This window comes from Haemaphysalis longicornis, unplaced genomic scaffold, assembly GCF_048455015.1.
Source record: "Haemaphysalis longicornis isolate Haplotype H1 unplaced genomic scaffold, Haemaphysalis longicornis Haplotype H1 scaffold_12, whole genome shotgun sequence".
NCBI lineage: Eukaryota > Metazoa > Arthropoda > Arachnida > Ixodida > Ixodidae > Haemaphysalis > Haemaphysalis longicornis.
In genome coordinates, this window is record NW_027526225.1 from 21,339,423 (window position 1) to 21,360,487 (window position 21,065).

Here is a 21,065-nt window from a genome sequence, read left to right on the forward strand (position 1 = left end):
GCGAATGTATTCCTAAACTTTCAAGTCTGTAGGTCCAGCACTCTCGGCTCAGCGTTAGTTTAGTCAGTAAGGCGCACTTCTCTTTACAGATTTACGTTGTGAGTTGCGGCGGCACACTAAAATCACAACGTGGACCATTTTCCCTTCATCGCCTCTTCCCCTCCCCTAGGCCAGCCGTTCTTATGAAATAAATTTATTTATTCCTTGATTCAATAATATCGATTACGATATAATCGAAAAATATCCCCCTACTTCCATCTTTCGTTGTTTTAAATGGGGCCGCTTTTAGTAGTCCCATTCCTGTTCGATCGAGACCTCCGTCAAGGTTTGGTTTTCGGGTAGTTCGCGCGGTTCGCGCTCGTGGCATCCTACCGGGTGGCGCGCGCTAGAGGAAGCAAGCGAAAAGCCATACTGCCCCAACCAACCTCGGTCCTTCCTACTCGTCGAACCGATTCAACCAGAACATGCAGAAGCTGATAGGTAGCACCCAGTCCCGCTTCGCCGCTTCGGCCAAGGAGAGATCCAAAGACGTCCAGCATCGCGAACCGAGGGCCAAGAGCGCTTGCAAACGCGAACCCGTCGCCGCCCTTCTGGACATCGGCACCGTTCTCGAGATGCGCGAGGAACTCGGCGCCTTCCAGCCGAGCTCCGTGCTCGTCTACTCCACCAAATACCGACTGGCGCGGAGCCGTTGGCTCTGGGACTTCGCGAGCAGCAAGGGTTACTTCATCAACAGGACCAGGACTCGCGAAACCGTGCTTCGACCGGTCCTCAGGCTGTACAACAGCGTCACCGACGTCACGAGCGACCTCATAGCTTACGGCTACGACCGGGGGCAGCCTACGCTAATGGTGAGGTCGCGACGTCAGGCGGAGCCCTACTGCCGCCTGGCGCGGCAGACGTGGCTACACCACGCGATGCTGAGGAGGCCTCCGGGAGAGCACCGGTTGTTCCAGATAGCAGGGGTCGCGTTCACGCCCCCCATCGTCGGCGAGAGACACCTGGACGACATTCTGTCACAGGCGATGGAGGCGTTCCGCGAGCCGCACAACCTCGTCCCGTTTCCGGTCGCATCCGGCTTAAACCAGTACAGCCGGGACGTGGAGGGCTTCCTGGCGAAGATGCAGGCGCTGAGAGACAAGTGCAGGAACGCGGCAGCGGACCCAGAGCCAGAGTTTACGCGACCAGAGCACGTGCTTCCGATCAAGGACCGGCCCTGGGCGGACCCGCGGTGGGCGTTGGCGGCCTACGACGCGGACGAAGACGACGTCAACGTCGACAGCGGAGCCCTCGCGGAAGAGCGGAGCGAGCTTCACGCCTCGCGCGACGTCTCCGTCTGCCTTCTATACCGCCTCGCTCTGGTCACGCACAGCATCCTGCAGTACCTCGTCTTCATCAACGTCGGCGGCCCCGCGGTCGTGGAGGATTACGCCGACGAGGTCCTGGTCGTCTCGGTCCGGCAGCAGATGACCGAGAGCGTGCTCGAGATGTTCCTCGAACCCAGCACGCGCGTCGTAGACGCGCTCTTCGAAGCAGTCATGACCCGAGCCTCGTCGCTGGTCCTCAAGGGGGCGACTTCGAAGCACCTGCGCGTGAGGACCCTGCAGCAGTGTCGCCTGGGCAGCGCGGTTGCCTCGTGGCAGACGGCGACGCTTCTGCTCACGGGCGTCGGGGAGGCGTTCGCCGAGGCCGTCCTCACGGAGGTTGGCCGCGACGAGAAGATTCGCAAGTACTGCCAGGAATGCCTCAACCTGATGCCGCGCTTCAAGGACGACTGCCTCTACCACGTGTTCCAGGCGCTGTCGCTGCACCACCGGAAGCTCTCCCTGCTGAAGGCGCAGCACACGGAGCCCCTGGACCCACTGGCTTCTCGGGCCGTGGCAGTGCTGACGAAGATGACCATCACCTACGCGCTGCACCTGTTCCGGACGCAGCGAGTGCAGCTGAAGCACGCCTACGTCTACGAACAGGACCTCCAGGAAGACTTCGCGAGCTTCCTGATGTGCCTCTGCGGCCGGTTCTCGGTGGCAGTGCCGCAGCCTCCCACGTCGGTGGACAAGATGACGGGAGGTCGGCTTAGGGCGTTCATGACGGACATGCTCGTCAAGTACTACACGGAAATTGTCGAACCGGCTGCCGGCGACGCGCAGCAGGCGACGACGGTCGAGTGATGGCACAAGGCGTCAACTTGTTACTGACGTGTGCGGTAGTACCTGTCCTGACGCGGGTATACTGATTGCATAGACGTCGATTTTCTTTCTACTTTTTTTTCTTTTCTACTTTAATGAGCAAGTCCTGGCCACGTGGAATCTAAGCAGCAATTTTATTTTGCATTTTCTACGCACAAACACACCCAGAAAATCCCTACGCATACAACCCACGATTAGTACTTTTTTTTTCTCAGAGCGAGAACCACACGGTGCGTTTTTTGCAAGTGATTCATGGGGGTTGGCGCGGCGAAGTGCGTTCTTTTGGAGCTTGCGTTGACTAGAGACTGATTACGGAGCCTTTCTAGACTTTTCTCCTGCGGCTGATAGCGCTTTGGGCAGAAACTTGCGTGTGCAGCGCGGCCGTTGAAGGCATCAGGGTACTGTGACAACGCTTTCAAACTGGTTTTAAAGCGTCAAAGCAGCCTAGACATACATTACTTAGGCCGTTGCTTAGGCCTACCGCTACCATGGCGGACATTAGATGGCCGCTTTCATAAGCGGCACGGATGACAATTTGTAGTGCCATTTTCAGCCACACTGCGAGCTTCTTTCGGCGTACACTACAAACCGGTCGCTGGAGCTACCTATGCACCATCAAGGCCTGCGCCGAAGCCGTGTTTTCGCGGCACGCCCAGCGTAGGCGCGACTGTTGTGTGCGCGGGGCGTCTTGCGAGGAAAACACTCCATTCGATTCACACCTTAGAGCTTCTCGATTTTTCTCTACAGCTTCCATTTCTTGAGAGATCGATGACGCATTTGAGCAAAACATTTAGGCCGCTGATTGCGGCCAGATAACGAATGAACAGAAAACTGCAGAGCGTGTATGGAGAAAAAACGTCAGGGGCGCATTGGCTGCGGTGGCGCTGCTGGCGCTGCGTTGGCACAGCTGATGGACGCCGAGTCAAAACGTGGCCCCGCCCTTTCTCTACAAAATGCGCCCATTGCAGTCTCTGCACGCGTCATGTGAACTGCTTGCACGCATTGTAAAATTGAGTGTGCAGAAGCGAGTGGCGGGCCGAGTAGGCGGCAAAACAGCAATGGCTTAAAATGGGAATGACGGCGACGATATGTTGACACTACTGGACAGCGAAAGGAGCGCCAGACAGCCAATTTCGCTGCTCATGCAAGCAAACGTGACTACACAGGGTGGTCTGAATGCAAAGCACGGTTAGTGCAGGTCGCAGAAGCATGCGAGAAATGCCGCGCTGCGAACTTCTAAAACCGGGGGCAGGCGTGTGCATCGGTTCAAGCCTTGAGTTTGTGAGGCAGTGGCATGATATGCTCACACATTGTTAAAGGCGCAGTCGTATATTTCACGTTAATTGTTGGTCGCGAAACACTGCGAATTCAATATGCGAGCAATCAGAGCTATTTCAATATTAGGTTGATTTTGCCAGAATGAGCCGCAGTAAGGGTGTTGCCAGAAATGTCCAGGGTGACAAGCGGCAACTTACCGAAATATGCCTACACCCGAAGCCGAAGCCCTGGCCATCGCCCATGCCATTACTACACATCGAAATCAGCCTTATCTCACCATCATTAGCGATTCACAGCAAGCCTGCCGCCTTTACCAGGCCGGTCTCGCCCCACAGCAAGCCTTACCCATGCTACGCTACCTACCTCCGGACCTAGAAGTGACCATTGTATGGACTCCTGGCCATGCCGGCCTGGTTGGGAATGAAGCGGCTCATGCCGCAGCCCGCGATCTGCACTACCGGGCACTCCCAACTTCAAGGACCGACACTGGGTGCTACCCTCCCACCACTGAAGACACGCTCCCTGCCCTTGATTCCACCTTCAGTGCCATACTGTCCCACTACAGGCACACACGAAGAATATACCCCCCGCCCCACCCCTCCCTCCCAACACACCACGCCACGCTTTATCGCCGCCTGCAAACTGAAACCTTCTATAATCACCCCATCCTACACCACATCTCGCCGTCCCTTTTCCCCTACAACTGCCCGCACTGTCACATACCTCTCACGACTTACCACCTTGTTTTCTCTTGTCCTCACCACCCTAACCCCATCCCATCCCCCAACCCTGAGCAGTGGGAGTCCGAGCTGACCAGCTCAGCACCAGAGCGACAGCAAGCCCTGGTGCAAAGAGCTCTGGACGCAGCTCGGACTCGCGGCCTCCTGGACTTGGGAGGCTGAGCACATCGTGGTGTACACAATAAACGTTTATTCCTCCTCCTGCCAGAATGAGCTACTCGTACAATTTAGACTTGCAAGTCTAATTAGCGTAACAAGTTCAGCGCAGCAAAGTACCTCCGAAACGGCACCATTTTTTACGCTTTCCTCATTACATAACTTATTTGACTAAAGTTCACGTTAAAACTGGCACGACCATTTCATTTGGGAGTTGTACATTGCTTTCATGGTCTCTCTAAGCCTAGAGTGGAATATTGTTCCGCTTTAACCTATTGTGAGCCGCTGGGCAAATATGCACTGTGTAGTGCCCTATCCCCTACTCTCAGATCCCTGCGACTTGATTATAACTCTGGGGTATCTGAAGATGGTGATTCCTCTATACTTACAAGTGACCACTTAGTGGTGTTGCTTCGCTTATAACAAAATTAGTGCTCACCAAGCTTGAATGGCTTAGGGTATGAGAGCAAACAGAATTTTTACTCATTCCACTCATTGTGTACCTAGGCAGGTGGACTCATCGCCAGTTCCGCGTCTCTTGCAATATTCGGCAGGCACTTTATTCATAAAGTTAGGTTAATTAAGGACTTAAAACTGCTTTAAATTAAAGATGCGCATATAAGCGATCGTCCGTAACCGCCGCACACCAAGTGCTCACCCCACAAAAGTTCGCACAGCTAAATCTTCCAAAAAGTCATGCACCCCTCCGTCTAATGACGACGATGGTTTAAAGTAAAGCTTTCTTGTGAGGGATTCCTTGCTTTTCATCTAAGTTTGGACTTTGACTCGTCCAGCTTTGACTTTGACTTTGACCCTTTGCCATTTGATTTCGCACGAAAAAAGCTTAGTGTTTAACTACTGTTGTCATTCGACGGATGGGTGCATGATTTTTCTGTGGAATGTTGCATGTCCATGCACCCCTCTCCAAACTCGAACTGCTCAGACCATGCCGGAATGGCACAATCGGATGGACATCTGCTTAATTACACGAGGGTCAGGGGTTCGATTCCAACCACGGGAAGTGTTTTTTCTTTCATTTCACCCGTCATGATAATCATCATCATCAGAGAAAGTTGGCTTTCCTGCAGAGCATTTTTGACGCGACACAAGCCATCAATGACACGCAGAAAGCTGCGGTATCAATAACAATCTAATAAAACTTTCAGAAACTCTAATGCTGCCAAAGTACAATCGTCACTTTGTAACCCCAATCAAAGTTTTTTTGTCGAAGTTCGGGCTGATGGCAACGAAAGCCACGATTCGGCACGCAACTCCGACAGCTTGCAGCAAACTACTGTTCACCGGCACTCATCTGCCCATGCTGAAACCAACTAAACCGACAGTCATTGACGTTGCGTGACTAGTTGTGTTCCAGTGCTTCGCGTAGCCTGTGGTCAATACCTTCTAGAAGCCTCTCGTTTGCAATTCAGGGCTTAAGCCTAACAACACTCGGGATGCCATATTCGGGACTTCAATACTAACTCTAACGTTAAGGCCGTCGTCAGTCGTCGATTCCCTGTTCCATCTGTATGCCTCTGCTCGCATTCAGCTGCTCGTTGAAGTCGTCAACGATGGCCTTGTACCTCTTGGCCTCAGCAAGGTCCTTCTTGACGCCTTCGCCTCTGGTGTACATGAGAGCCACGTTGGAGCATGCCTGCATGTTTTTCAGCTCGCACGCGCGCTCCGCTAGGCGGAAGGCGCGGCGCATGTCTCTCGGCACGTCCGTGCCCGTGATGTAGAGAGAGCTGGCGAAGTAGCAGCCGTCAGCCGAACCCATGTCGCAAGCTTTTTGCAAGTAGGAGAGGCCCTTGGTCACGTTGCGCGGCACCACGTCGCTGACGTCGTTGGCGGTGAGAGCCAGGCCGACGCCGAAGCACGCCTTGGCGCAACCGGCCTCGCAACCCTTGAGGAAGTAGCGGTGCGCCTCCGCCTTGTCTATCGTGCAGCCTGTCGAGTGTGGGAGGGAAAAAAAAACTTACTGTAATGATGGGAGTACTAATGCTTCATAATGGTGATGATGATGATGCTTGAATTTTATGGCGCCGACAGCGCCAAAGGAAAGTTATTTCATGAGAGCGAAGCGACAGTAGATATAAAGCTTTCAGTTAAAATAAACGTGATGTGAAACAAAAGGAAATGAACATGACTGGTGTATGGGCCAGGTTTCCGGGATGCATGATAAGAAATGAGATGTAAAAATTTTAAACCGGTGGGAAACTCAAAAACGCATTTCATGGAAAGCATGGGCTCGTATCCTATAAGGTAAGGCAGGTGTATTGGAATGTGCTGTCTGTATACTAGTGGGAAGTGCTTGCGTCTTGTTGTGTTGAGAGCTTTGCATTGAGTGAGGATCTGTACTACGGATAAGCCCTCTCCACACCTGCCACACAGGTGTCTTGGAGATGCTGTGAGCACGTGTGAGTGTACGTGTTACATGAGTGCGGCCTATCCATAACCTAGTCAAGGCAACGTCCGTGTATCTGTTGCATGTCTCAGTGGTGTATGGTCCAACGTGTGGTTTTATTACACGAAGTTGCCTGTCTGTTCATTCCAGTGTGCCAGCAATATTTTTCGAAGGTGTCTGATGTGTGGTTTGAGGTCGGTGTAGGGTACTGTTATGTACACTGTGTCTGTAAGTGTGGCAGCAGTGGCCACTCCATCCACCACCACGTTGCCAGCGATACCAAAGTGGCCTGGAACCCAGCACATGAGTGTTGTGGGGGAAGTGGAGCATAGGGGAAACACGGGGTTCAATCTGAGGCCGGTGCATGCATGCACACACATACGTGTAATGCTCAAGGAAGGAAAAAAAGTTGGTGGCCTTTTAATATTTTCATACTGGGCATTAACACTGCAAGAAGTACTAGTGAAGTGCAGAAGCAACTGATGGCACACATCAGGCTTCGACTTGAAGTTTTTACCAGAGGTCCTTTGGAATCTGAGGCAATTAGCAGGCCCACGTGTACGATTAATAAAAGTTATTCTTTCCCTCTTTCGTCTCGTTCCTCCATAGCACTTCTACTAATTTGCAGGTCAGCACTTTGTCAATCTAATGAATCTAACATCTGGTCCAACAATCCTTCTTGCAGCATTGGCTGTCGCAGAAAAGATCACTGATCATCATTCCGTGCCACTATCATCAGCCACACGACACATAAAGAGGTCGTAGTGATAACCACGGCTGCTCATTACAATACAGTTTGCGGTCACTGCAGACACTTTATCATTATTACGGTCATTACGCATTGCCAACACTGGATAATCTTATTTAAGAGGTTTGAAGATTGAATTATAATTGTTGCAAAATACGTGAGGGATAATGCAACGCATCTGGATCCCTAGACCACAGGCTGGTTGGAATTCATGCAATAGAAACAGTGGCATATAAAGAAATTACATATACTATTCTAAATAACACAAAGCAAGCAAGATTTTTGTCTTAATTTTAGCTCAAAAGTTTCTTGATCGAATTGGTCACCTAATCCATAGCACTCGCTTTTTCTGTCCAAGCACCACCAACCATTCTTTCCGTGGCTCGCTGAGCTGACTTTAAGGTGCTCAGTAAGGCAAGTTTTCGACCCGTAAGTTAGGGCCAGGGATTTGCAATGGCTGCATATCATTTTTTTTTTAACAACAAAAGTGATCTCTTCATTACCTACTCGAATCCATCATGCCAAATCTTCAACTGATTTCATTCTTGTAGTTTGGCTTTCCACTGAATAGTCGTACAGCATAACTGTAAACACCTAATTCCTTTAGCACTTCCGTGCCTATGCTCAAGTACACTTCCACACTTAGTTTATTCATACTCAAGTTGACACCTGTAATAAAGTTTTCTTTAAAAATCATGAACAATTTCTGCAGGTGATCTGCTGATTCCTTTAGCAGGACGGTACTGAGAGCGGACTGAATGTTTTTTAAATGTACCGTGTTAACTCCTAGTGCGAGTGTTAGCTAAGCCTACTAAACACGACATCTAAGCAAGCTGTGATATATGTCTTTGGAGACATTGAATAAACATAATTTGGTGGTGAACTACTCAGAGACCCCTATGGTTCTTTTTTATACATTCTTCAGGCAGAGACGAATCCAGATTGACATCTAAGGGAGGGTGGTGTGGTGGAAGGCTGGTATCTCGTAGAATGCCTATGAAGGGGATGGCATGCCCTGTTCCGTAAAAGCTTCAAAAGCCTGTGGGTGGATAGGGGGCAACAACCCCGCCCTCCACTTGCCACTCTTGGATCCCCCACAGACTCCAGATGCACTATCATAGGTCTCCTATGCTCTGATTTATTAGTACCTGCATGCCTGCAATAGTTTCCAATTTGTTAACATACGGAAGCAGAGTACAAAGGTGCGCTGTATTCCGGAGATTTTTAATTACTAAGTTGAATGAGATCCACTATCCCGTAGCCGTTTCTAAATCAACTCTGGTCTCCAAGGTTTTTTTTAACTCTGGTTTTTTATAGTAGTTCTGGGTTTAACAGTACGCAATTTACCAGATGATTCCTGTATACAGGAGGCAGTAGGTTTACGTACACACCTACGATTGTTTAGCTCTCTCAAATCACCCTTTTTGTGTGTTGCAAAATTACACCAACATTTTTCCAGACTACCGGTACCACTTTGGTTCTGAATCCTTCAGCGTGTAAATTGACAAGCTTCACGAGTGCATCAAAAAAAGTGTATATGTGTGGTTCCAGTGGAAGAATTATTTGCCGCATTGTTTGTAACGCCTCCTTGCAGTAATTGAAACTGCTACTAAGCAAATTAGCTTTTCGGAGACTACTTTCGCCTTATTAAAGGAGTCCTCTCACACAATACGTACTTTTTAAAATGATTCCTGAAGATTCTTTAGCTCTCTAACGTCTTTTCTGTGTGGACACATTGGCAGATCCACAGGGGGAGTGTCCGGATGTCCAGACCCCTACCTTAATTTTTGAATTTACACCCTCAAGAGGATGACCCCTCATGTCATAGAAAAAGTCTATTTGATTATTTTTTTTTCTGCTTCTTGAATTTTTGCTTTCCCGTAATATCGGTCAATAAAACAAGGCTCCTCCTCCTCCTCAGCAGCAACATCGTCATCATCATCCTCATCATTATCATTGCGGAGAGAAGTTGACACCCCTCTCAAAAAAAACCTGGATCCGCCCCTGGTGGTACACCAACATTTTTCAAGACTACCAGTATTGTTTTCATTTGGAAGCATTCAGTGTGTAAATCTGCAAGCTTCACACGCACCTGAAAAAAGGTGTGTAGGCGCGGCTTTTCATGAAACCATTGCCTGCTGCGGTCCCAACCATCCCGTACATAAATTGAATCTGCTGCACAGAGAATTTGCTCGTCAAAAAGTACATTCACTCCATTACGGCAGTACTTTAAAGGGGCCATGAAGACCGAATACAAGTATGTTTTATTCGAAAGATTTCATGTTGTATAGTGCCCCCTTCGCTTGTCCAGAAGCAAACGATGCTTTATTCACTACGAAATTAATAAGGTTAAGCTAACATTTTGATTCTCGCACCAAGACGTGTGTGAACGACGTTTGCAATGACATCATAAGAACAGGTCGTTCAAATAAACTTGGCGTGGAGCGGAGACTTGCTTAGTGTTAGTCAACCTAGATGGCGCCACCACACCGCAGCAAGCCGTTTTCTGCCTTAGGTTTGTTTGTGACCGCATTTAAGCCTGACTTGTTTTTGTTCACGGAGAAACTAATCGTTTCGTGAAACACGGTGCTCGTTTGACAAATAGGGTCACGTAAGACACCATCACTTGCGTCAATCGGCCAGTGTCGTCTGAGACAACCCCAAAGCCCCGCAGTGTTGTGCATCGAAACAAAGCATAGTGCGCGCAGCAGGGCCGTAGCCAGAAATTTTTTTTGGAGGGTGTTATGGGTTTTGGGAAGAAGGTAGTTTTAGTTTGGCCGAAAGCAACAGTAAGTATTACTTACGTGCCGCCTGGAAAAGATTTCAAGAGGGTTTCGAACCCCCAAACCCCTATCTGGCTATGGCCCTGGCGTGCAGTTACGCATCGGTACTTCTATGCTTACATGTGCTTTCGTTAACTTCAACTGTTTGTCCCATTATTCTTACTGATATAAAAAGAATGTGCCTTAAATTTAAGCGCAAATAGCTCGTTCGGCAAGCTTATAAGTTCTGCCTAATTTGCGTCTGCTTTTGCTGGCCTCCGCCAATCGCAGAGCTGGCTGGTATGACATCATGGGTTCTGTTGCGTGAAATGTCATATGTGCCAGTGGGTCGCATGGCCGTTCCCTTTTTTCCGAATTATACAGCTTATTTGAGCGAAGTTTACGTCAAAAGCGGTGTCAGCATGGTTCTAACGAGGCAATCTTTTGAATGGACCAAACTTGCATTTTGTCTTTATGGCCCCTTTAAAGTACACCTTGTTCAGGGTGTAGCCCCTCGCACCTTTTCCGACGAGCTTGTAGGTGGCATATTTGTGGCAGCTCCTTCCATGGGTGCTGTCGTCACAGTTCCGCTTGTACACGTCGGCGGCGCGCACAAAGTCCTTCTTGATGGCCTCCAAGTAGTCGCCTAGCCGGTGACAGCCTGCAATGCATGGAGCGTGCACGGTCGTCTATGAGTTCCGAGACATTTGTTACTCCCCACTACATGACCTCAAACACTGCTTCGCATCGCTGCTATCGTTCCAGTATGGGTAGACACACACATTAGCGAGGTAGCGAGTGACTTGCCGTTTTCTGTGTTCCACGCGCCATGCGGTTGTATTAAACATTGACTGATTGGCCCAAATTACGTCGGAGCACTTTTCGGAGCAGCGAAATGGGCTTTTCTAGCAGCAAAGCACAGCATGCTGGAGCAACAGACAAGGCTTTTTGAGCATGAGAGGTACGCCTTGTAGACTGGAATTGCTTTTAGCATAGGTAAAGAAGCCGCATCAACGCAAGAACATGTTTTTCAAAGCAGATATAACTATGTTCAAAAACAGTTTTTGTTACCCCTTCTGTACTGTTTAAGTGTATGTATAAACTGCTGCAAAATAAATCAAACTATTTTTGCTTTCGAACCAATAACTGTAGAGGGCAACAATGAGCAAAAAAATTCCAATTTACGTCATTACAAAAGTAATTATTTCGATGACCTACATTTTCCCTCTTTTTCCCTTCATCAGGAAGTAAAATAACAAACTGCAGTACTAAAATCACTGAGCTCAATGTCGATGATCACCGAACTGACGGCACACAAAATAGCCGACTACTCAAAAAGTAAAAAGTGAGCCAATCAAGGCTTAGAATGATGCCACATTTCGCAGCGAATCTCCCCCCAAAAAAGTAACTGTGTTGAAAAGAAAACCGGGGAAATTTTGCCCTGGGTGGGATTCGAACCAGGGATGTTCAGGGTGTAAGATGAACATGCAACACTTGCACCATCACAGCTGGATCGTGGACATTGTGAATGGATTGTGGCCTTCGACTTGGCCACATTACTAAGGCCTACATGAGTAATTTAGCATGCCAATTACAGAAACAGAATTCAGGAAAGTATCACAAATTTCCCCGATAAACATCCTCTTTGTGCTGATGTGCAGGTATACTTCCAGTGATAGTAAAAGAGAGGAGAAGAAAGACACAAAGAGAAATGATAACGGTAAATCCGTTGCAGACTTTGACATAGATAGCCATGCATTGAGGCCTACATGAGCAAATTAAGCACGCTATAATTACAGAAGTAGTAATTAATGTGTAGCAAAGTCGCCGACAAATTTAAAACTTTACATATTATTATGCATAACAACAACAACAAATTCGGCAAGTGCCGCAGCAAATGGAAGGAAAATAAAAAAAAAAGGTACAAGAAAGGACGGTTTTACCGCATACTTTTCTGCCATGGCAGAAAGGATATTGTAAAACAATGCGCTGTCTTAAGCAAAGGAAGTGACTGATCACGTTAAGTAGCTGTACTGACACTATTTAGTTTCGCAACAGAGAATTTGTGGCTGCCAATCTGTATCACAATGAATGTCATGATTCAGTTCAGACATACAGGGTGTTGCAACGATAACTGGAACACTTTAAAAAATTTTCCTGAGCGATCCGCCGCTCTGTTCGCGCTCAAACTTCACACAAAGGTCGCATTTTGTGGTCTATTTTGTTTGACACCGGGAACAACAACGGTACTTACCTGTTTATTCTGAAAATAAATGAAAACGATTTTCGCCTATGGAAAAATGGCCGCTGACTTGATCGTGCGAGCCAGCGCAAGTTGTTGTTGGAACGACGGAACCACCTGCAGAGTGAAAAGCACGTTTGGGATTCACGTACGGAGCCAAATGGTGCAGCAGACGATCAGAAAATGCACCTAGAAATGAGCTAACAGACGATCAGAAAACCCGGTTTTCGGGCTCGCACGTCCAAATCGCCGCCATTTTCCCATAGGCGAAAATTGTTTTCATTTATTTTCAGAATAAACAGGTAAGTACCGTTGTTGTTCCCGGTGTCAAACAAAATAGACCACAAAATGCGACCTTTGTGTGAAGTGTCAGCGTGAACAGAGCGGCGGATCGCTCACGAAAAATTTTTAAAGTGTTCCAGTTATCGTTGCAACACCCTGTACATGTCGGAATGTTTCGACACCGTGCGGTGTTATCAGCTGAAGGGCAATATTCACTTTCAACATACAAGTTGCTCAGTTTGTCACAGGTGAAATGAAAGGAAAGGAGGGAAGGTTACTCAGAAGTTTTTTGTGCCGGCATGGAACTCACCATCGGGCTTTTTCTCTTTGAAGCACTCGAAGCGGTACTCGATGCCCAAGTTTTCCAGAAACTCTTTAACATCTTCCTCTTTTTTGAAGTCGTAAGGCATTTAACTTGCTGTTAAAATGCAAGCGGGAACAGATTGGGTTGTCTGCTAAGAAGCACGATTTTTAGCACGCCGCCACCAAGAACAAACCGGAACCGGAAGTATAACTAACCAACAAAAATGATGATGATAATAAAGGTTTCCCCTTTGAATTAGGATAACAGCACGCGCTCTCTTGAGCCGAGGAGAGAAACCACATGAAAAAATTCCACAGCAGCAGTGGAAAAGTAAAAAGATTACTTTTTGATTAATTCATTTAGTTCACGCATAATTGTCTCTAATTTCTGCTAGAAATAGTTCAAAACACGTGTTAACGACGATATGTAATGGAAAATTGTAGCGCAGGGACGAGACAAAGCTGCGGCTGCGTCATCGATCTAGGAAGCGGAGTCGAGGAAGTCAAGGTGAACGTCTGCTACTGCTTGTGTTGCTAACGCTGTCGGATTCGCGCACACGCAAATCGCATTGAACGACGACGACCCGCGGAGCCTGACGGTGACACCGACGCCCCGCTCCGCTTTTCTCGCCAACATCGCCAGTGCACAAACGTGTTTACAGCGAGCAAACTGGCCGTACTGACCTCAGCGTGTTAAGGAAGCCTTCACTCAGCGTGTCCGAAAGCAGACGATCAGCTGACACCGCCGAAAATGCAGGCACTGCCGCGAGTTTTCCTCTGCCGATCGGTGCAGTACGGCGGCCTTCGCGTCACCCAGGCCGCGCCCGTGAGTTCTACGCCGGGGCCGTCGCACGACATCGAGACGGACACGTCCACGAGCCAGGAGCGCTTCGGGAAGCACGAGGCAGGCGAGGTCGCCTTCAGCCCGACGCGCACCGAGGACATCACGCACAATTACACGCGGGCTGACAGCGGTGATGCCGTCGCCGCCTCTGCCCCCGTCGATCACGTCGGTGAGAACGCGGACGCGTTCAGCTGTGGCAGCAGCGTGAACCTGTACGCGCACATGCAAAGCAACGTGCCGGAACCGTTTGCGACAGAAGGCACTTCAGCGGAGTCGCCGACGAGCCTCAACATGCCCGGAGGCGGCGGTCAGACCACATCGTACAAGTACCTCTCGGGCAGACGCCACTCCGCCAAGTAGCCGCGCTTACTAGCTGGACGTCGTGGTGGACTGACTCTTCGTAGGCTGTCACCTTAGAGGTGTGTAGTGCACGCAATATCGCGCTTTTCCTGTCGCTGCACCAGGCATCGTCTGCTACGCATGGTACTAGCAGACGACAGTTTTGTCAGTCAACCGTCTCGACCGCAATATTGCGCACTTTGAAAAAGCTTGCTTTGGAGTCGTCACGAATCTCAGCAATAGTCAGGGGAATCAACTGCGCCTTTACTTGCGACTAAATTGCGCGCAGAATACCCCCGGTGTCTGTGAAACGGTGTATGTACCTCGTGCGACGAGACACCTGCTGTGTAAACTTATTCAGAGGAATAAAAACACGTTGTCGTTGCGGATGAGTTCATTTATTTCTCTTCTTCAGCACGCTATAAACCGCGTACAGGAACAATAAGCACACGGCAAAACCCGCAACGCAACTTTCGCAACACCGCGCAAAACGCGCTCTAAGAGACGCGCAGCCATGGATCGCCATTTTGTTTTCGTCGTTTTTATTACCCTTTTGCTTACAACCATTCTTTCACATCTGTTAATGCAAACTTATCCTGTACAAAAGAACGGAAACACGGTTCAAACACAACACACGTCCTTCCCACAGCAAAAAACAAAAACCCCGAACAGCTGCGAACGAGCCGGCCAAACACTCGCAGATGATTCACGGCGCAAGCGAGTCATAGCAGACGACCGCAAACTACGCTCAGCGACGGTTTCGTCTGCTCATTTCCGACTTTTATTAACCCTTTCACGCGAGTTCATTAAATACCCTCTAGCTTTAAAAAAAAAATACCAGGGTGGGGAGGGGGAACGAAGCTGTCTGACGCACGCACTCTTTTATTTCACTCTTTTCTCGTTTGCTCGTTTGCTTTTGTCGTGCGGAAAAAAGAAATGGCATCGACGGACTTGGGAGAGAAGGGGAGCACGGACAAAAGTGAAAATGGGGGATCGGGGGTTAAGGCACGGCGGCGTCGAGAGGTGTCAGTCGTCGTAGTTTTGGGAGAGCAGGAAATTGGCGGCCAGGTTTTCGTTCTTGTCGCAGGCAAAGTACGCCTGCACCACAAGGTACTCCGGAAAGCCCAACGCCTTGAGCTGCAAAGAAAAAAAAAAACACAAAGAACAAAAAACGTCACTACCGCGGTTGACCTGGGTCGGCTTTTTACGCCTCAGATTTTACTGCCTTCGGAAGTGGCACACAGTTTATCTCGCGCAACCTTGCACATTCTCCGCCGCTCCGAATGCAAATGAGAGAGAAACTCAGCTCTCTCGTTTCTTTCAGCTCTGAATTTCTAGTTCGGTCTTAGGGTGATTCTTTAAACAAGTTCCACGCTGGTGGTGGATAGGACAAAACATTTGAAGACTTTCACTTCAAAAGTGCAAGTGGATTTTTAAAGGACCACATTGCCTGTTAGAAATATAAATAAGACACGTTCAGAGAGAGATTGGAGGATCGAAATGATGAGAAAATGGGAACATTGCAGGTGCCAATGCTTCAAGAGGGGCACTCAGCTTCGTACAACTCCCCTTATCAAAATGATGGCTCCAGCAACCTTTCCTCCTCCTTTGCCAATTTGTCGTAACTTTTAGAGTTACACAGATGGATAAACTCTAAGTGTGCTAAAAAATGCACTCTTACTTAATAAAAATTAACTCTTCCCTGACGTAGCCTCATGTTGCGATAATGCTCTTTAAAAATAAATATTCAAGAAATTCAAGGATTTTCGAGGGACAGTAAAAATTCCAGTACTTTAATTGAAAACAAGCTTGTAAAATTTAAGGGTTTTCAAGATTCTCAAGGGCCCGCATGAACCTTGTTGAAAGTCCGAAGTGTTTCTATTCGGACTTCGGCAGTTTGGGTAAGTGGTCCCTCAGGCTCTGAAGAAAAGAAAAACTTGCACATTGCCACCGCTGCAGTCAACCTCTGCTGCAAAATGGCAGATTCCACAAGACCCGTTGACACTCATAATGACCTTCACAGTGCTTGCTCAATCTTCTTGAGCCTGAAGATTTATGGAATATTTCCTTCCATGGTTTGGACCACCTTTCCAAGTATTTCATTACCTAGGCTGAAGGAGTGCTTTCTGCATGTTTAACATTGCTACGGATTCATGCACATTCATCTTTAAGCCTATGACCAAGCTTTCAAAATACAGTTTTTGAAAAACCATTTTTTGCATGGAACAAGATGATACCCGTAAAAATCCCAAGTGGCTCAAACAGTCCGAATTTACTGATATCCCCAAATTCAGCCAATCTATGCTCCCAGAAACCCCTTCTCTGAAGAACGGTGTCTTCTCGTTGACGCCCAACTCTACGACAACTATGATCACACCAAGTTTTGCTTTATTCATTACCATAAATTGACAATTGCAGCTTAAAATAAACGATAACGGCACTTTTACAGCCATTTGGCATTCAGAAGGGTTCCAGAAGAGTGGCAGTAAAACAAGCTGTAATGCAAATTCGTTGAAAAATAGTACAGGACGTACACCCGCCACGATAAAACGATAATCACGGCAAAGTTTCACTGCACCAACCAACTCAGAAGTATGACAAATTGACATTTGAAAATAATCGTATTTAGTACCACGCCCATTTCGTCACGACTATAACATGCTGTTCCTTTATAGACGAACAGCATGAATTAAATATAAAGGAAGAGTATAGGCAAAAGGTGCAGGAGTTGCAATGCACCGATATAGAAAAATCTTCCTGTGCTAGTAGATTTGAGAAGATGTCAACTCACTGTGTTACATAAGTATGGATATAAAAAGCACACAAACAAGTCATATTCGACGCTTTTAACTTTCTTTCTTTTTTTTTTGCTCTTCCGCAATGGCAACACAGCCTGGGCCTTGCGCCCTCGCCCGCAAAGTGACAACGTCCAATTTATTTTTATCTTTCGGTTTTGGCACGCTTAAGCCCGGGAAAATTTTTTTTCTCAACTTCTTTTGCTGTCAACCCTCCAAAGCCATAACTTTGCTCACATACTTTTAAGTTATGCCAGTGGCAGACAATGAAGACTGCAAGTATGACATGAAGATGTATTGAAGAACCCCTGCCTTTTCTAAAACGATTGTTAATTTTTTAAATGGGAGGTTAAAGGCACTTTATGAGTCTTTCAGGTTCTGAGCATATTTATTCTGATCCAATACCGGTGTTCTGCGGCAATACGATTCCTTTAGCAAACACAGCACAAAGTTCCCGATAGATATCGCAAGACAACAGCAACGTTTACGCTTTACGGCCCACAGCTTGCAACATAAGATGCAAGGCCGTGGTGACGTGGTTGAGAAGGAGTGCAGGGGTGCAACCGCCCAAACAGGATTTGGAGCCATTTTTGGAGCAGCAAAATCTTGGTTTCAGAGCAGGAAATTCCAAATTCGGAGCAGGTTACGGCAAAAAGATACCTTCGTTGCGGAGCACCAAATCCCAAATTTGGAGCAGCTTATTACAAAAGAAGTGCAAACAATTTAACGTGAGTGCAGACCTCCTTTCGTTTCAGTGGACACGGTCCTCCAAAAGTGACCAACAAATCATCCAGAAAGCTGTAAGGCATTGCGTATTTGTGCCAACCTACACAGTGGGTTCATCTAAATGTTTAAACTGTTTACAAGATCAAGGATCAAGCAAAGAAAGAAAAACAAAAACAAAAGGGAGTCCTATAAGAACTGCAAATGATATTTTTATTTGTATTCCAAAGCGCCCTCATAAATTGCGTTCTAACCTAACTGTATAGCAAATAGCTTTTCCACCCAAGCAGCACCTGGCTACACTAAAAGCAAATACTACAAACTGTTCTTCAATACCACCAGAAGGTAAGTAGCAGCAGATAAATGGCTTACGCAGACATCATTGGTATTACATCAATACTTTGCCTGCGACATTTTTTTAGTTCGCCCAGCTATTGATGAGTCTGCTCAAGGCTTCCGACCGCTTGTTAGTTTTGTGCAGCACATCACCTACTAAGCTCACACTGTCAGCACACGCGCTCTTGCTGTATGTGCTGGAAGTGCATTTGCCGCGGAGTAATCCGCAAGCGCTCCACTCACTCGGATACGACGAGCTGGTTTCGTTAGTGCAAGCGACACTACTCCGTGCATCCGCGGTGCATTTAGGCAGTCACGTCCGAGGAGACAGCAGTGAACACCACATTTCAGTTATGGACTATTAGATGCGTGCAGTAGTTTACAGCGGTGCAAACAGCGCTACGCCCCACACGCTTCTGAGCTGATAGCCGAAGATGCTTATCGAGATTAGGTTGTCGATGGGTGCGCTCGCAGTTGGCCCCTATCACGTGTCTGCCCTTTTCGCATGTTTATCAGTAGAGGGTCACCGCACCCTCGCCAAAGTCAAAATCATTAGTCGACCAGTCTCTTCATTTTAGCAGCTAGTATATTCAAAATGGGCACGTATTAATGACATTTCGTGCAAGAGCGCTCCACCAAACAGTGCAATAACGAAATTTTCATCGGATGACAAATGTTTTCATTGGATGATTTCATTGGAATGGTAGGCCAAGCACTTGTCTGCGCTGAAGTCCCTTCATATGCTTTACAGCGACTTTAGTTTCGACACAGGTACAGTATGACAGCGAACTAAAGTCCCTTCATTGTCTCCTTGCCAGCGAACTCGACGAGACATAGATGGCATAGGCTATGGACTGCGTATATGAAGCACTGTGTGCGCTACTGGATTGGATGATGTATCCTCAGGTATGTTGCCAACGTGCCCTTTATTCCAGGCTAAAGTTCTCGAAACAGAAATTTTGCACCTGGTAGGGCGTTTTGGCGCGGCGTGGCGCAATATAAATGAATTTCATGGTTTTAAAGCAGCTTGGCTCAAAAATATGAAACTGTATCAAAATGGTGCAATTATTTCAAACTGTATCAAATGGTGCAATGCAACTGTGGCACCCCTGGGAGTGGGAAATTACTTCTTTCACATAAGAGAGACACCCCCAAAAATACGTACAAATGTTGTGCAAAAAGTGCGTCTATTGTGAAAACAAAGGCAGTACGGCTTAATGCCAGGAGAGAGCAGCGCTCGCACACTGGAAACTGATGCGAGTGCAAGAAAAAAATAAAATAGATCAAATAAAAGCGGAGGAGGTCACGGCACATCAGGGTGCAAAAGCAGCAAGACACGAGTTGTTACAGAAGGCACAGCCTTGTCTGAATGAGCGTCTAAGCCTAGCGTCCCGAGTGTCTATATTATGTTCCTGAATGCGTCTAAGTGTAGGTTCGTCACTTGTTTCACCAGAAATGTTCCTTTTCCTTGAATGAGATGAGAAATGCAAAGATTCCCTAAAATTTCCCAGGTTTTCCCAGATGACAGGCACCCAGCACTATATTCTATATACTTTCTTACCAATTTTTTTGCAAAATGAATTTTCATTGCACTCATCTACAAGATTTAAGAAAAATTCCGTCAGCCCCCAGTTTAGGCCGTAAAACCGAGCAGAATTAGGTATCTTACTGCAAAGTAGAGGCCAGACACATACTGACAGACATACATACATCTGTGCATTTTCTGTCTACATATGTATCTAATTGTAGAAGCAAGGGTACATGTTTGTGCATTCACACAAGCACAAACATGTACGGATATATTACGCACAGGATCACACCCGCACCTGCACAGCCCACCTCGCATAATACAAGAGTTCCTCTATACATACATATGCACTTCCATTATGTACAGCCGCCCAATTTTTTACCAATATCACGGGAGCGTCGACCGTTCTGTCGATCAGCGCCGTATGATACGGCGATACGACAAACTCGGCGAGAGTAGATGCATGCGAAGGCCGCTGCTGCCGTCGTCTGCTAGCCTGTTCCAAGAGCAGACAGCCACCCCGTACTGCTGTTACCAATCGCTTTCACTTGCCCTCTTCTTACCGTTAACGGCTGGTTGGAGGGCAGTGTGATCAGTGAATAAAAAAAAATCGGGGGCGGCCATCTGCTCTTGGAGCAGCTTAGCAGATGATGACAGCAGCGGCCTTTATTTGAAGCGCATGCGGCTACTCTCGCCGGGTTTGTCGTATCGCTCCATCATACGGCGCTGATCGACCGAACGGCCGACGCTCCCGTGATATTGGTAAAACATCGGGCGGTTGTACATCATTACACGTACTGTCGGGAGCAAAAGTCTGGATTCCACGCGAGCGGCGGCCGAAATGCATTGCAGCGCCACCCTGCGAAAGCTCGCCTGCTGCGAGACACCGGCTGTAGGGCCTATCTTAACTGCACGCATGTTCGTTCGCCCACACGAGTCTGATACGTTTTTTTTTTTTCACGGAAAGACCGAACGGTGTCGCTTCGGCTGTCGATGTAGCGCGCCTTTTGAAAGTGGTCACAATCAGGGGCGCAACTTGCGATCACTACAGCATGAGCTGCTATCTGTGGGCACGTTGCGCTCAGCAGTGTGCTTTTCTTTTTTTGTTACTAATTCTTATTACCGTTGTCTTCCACAGATATTCACAATATTCGCAATGTGGGACTCAGCCGCAAACCACTACACGCGCCGGTTTGAATGAAGCCTGTCGCATGCGTGAGTTCGTTTCATCGCAAATAAAAAAGAAACTAAAATTACGCCGACATGTTCAAAATTGGTGCTAGCGCCTATAGCCATGCGCAGTCTCGAGCGCACCGTGACCGAGCGAAGCGACACCGTTCGGTCTTTCCGTGAACAAAAAGCGTATCAGACTCGTGCGAGCAAACGAACATGCGTG

The 21,065-nt window shown here is 47.8% G+C and overlaps 4 protein-coding genes across 4 annotated transcripts in view; 2 read left to right on the forward strand and 2 right to left on the reverse strand.

Moving 5' to 3' along the window:
* Positions 1-285: 285 nt before the first annotated feature.
* Positions 286-2,544, forward strand: LOC144162466 (uncharacterized). The gene has a single exon (XM_077693005.1). It carries the CDS (start codon positions 465-467, stop codon positions 2,169-2,171), a length of 1,707 nt encoding a protein of 568 aa, XP_077549131.1. The 5' UTR covers positions 286-464; the 3' UTR covers positions 2,172-2,544.
* A 2,355-nt stretch (positions 2,545-4,899) lies between these two features.
* Coa7 (Cytochrome c oxidase assembly factor 7) lies at positions 4,900-13,320 on the reverse strand. Its single transcript, XM_077693008.1, has 3 exons — positions 13,112-13,320; positions 10,798-10,938; positions 4,900-6,310 (listed from the first exon to the last, which is right to left on the reverse strand). Exons 1-3 carry the CDS (start codon positions 13,209-13,211, stop codon positions 5,865-5,867), a joined length of 687 nt encoding a protein of 228 aa, XP_077549134.1. The 5' UTR covers positions 13,212-13,320; the 3' UTR covers positions 4,900-5,864.
* A 245-nt stretch (positions 13,321-13,565) lies between these two features.
* On the forward strand, positions 13,566-14,676 carry LOC144162471 (uncharacterized). Its single transcript, XM_077693010.1, has one exon. It carries the CDS (start codon positions 13,856-13,858, stop codon positions 14,306-14,308), a length of 453 nt encoding a protein of 150 aa, XP_077549136.1. The 5' UTR covers positions 13,566-13,855; the 3' UTR covers positions 14,309-14,676.
* The window catches only part of Rad23 (UV excision repair protein Rad23), a 36,721-nt gene continuing 30,319 nt past the window's right edge, over positions 14,664-21,065 (reverse strand). The window contains exon 9 of the mRNA XM_077693007.1: positions 14,664-15,424. Coding sequence (XP_077549133.1) covers positions 15,314-15,424 — 111 coding nt within the window. The 3' untranslated portion in view covers positions 14,664-15,313. The remainder of the gene's footprint in view (positions 15,425-21,065) is intronic.

Excerpts from the sequence above, each read along its gene's own strand:
- LOC144162466 (XM_077693005.1), top strand. The coding sequence starts at position 465 with ATGCAGAAGCTGATAGGTAGCACCCAGTCCCGCTTCGCCGCTTCGGCC.
- Coa7 (XM_077693008.1), bottom strand. The coding sequence starts at position 13,211 with ATGCCTTACGACTTCAAAAAAGAGGAAGATGTTAAAGAGTTTCTGGAA. Across the intron at positions 10,939-13,111 it reads CAAAGAGAAAAAGCCCGATG|GCTGTCACCGGCTAGGCGAC; the intron begins GTGAGTTCCATG and ends CATGCATTGCAG. Across the intron at positions 6,311-10,797 it reads CTACAAGCTCGTCGGAAAAG|GCTGCACGATAGACAAGGCG; the intron begins GTGCGAGGGGCT and ends CACACTCGACAG.
- LOC144162471 (XM_077693010.1), top strand. The coding sequence starts at position 13,856 with ATGCAGGCACTGCCGCGAGTTTTCCTCTGCCGATCGGTGCAGTACGGC.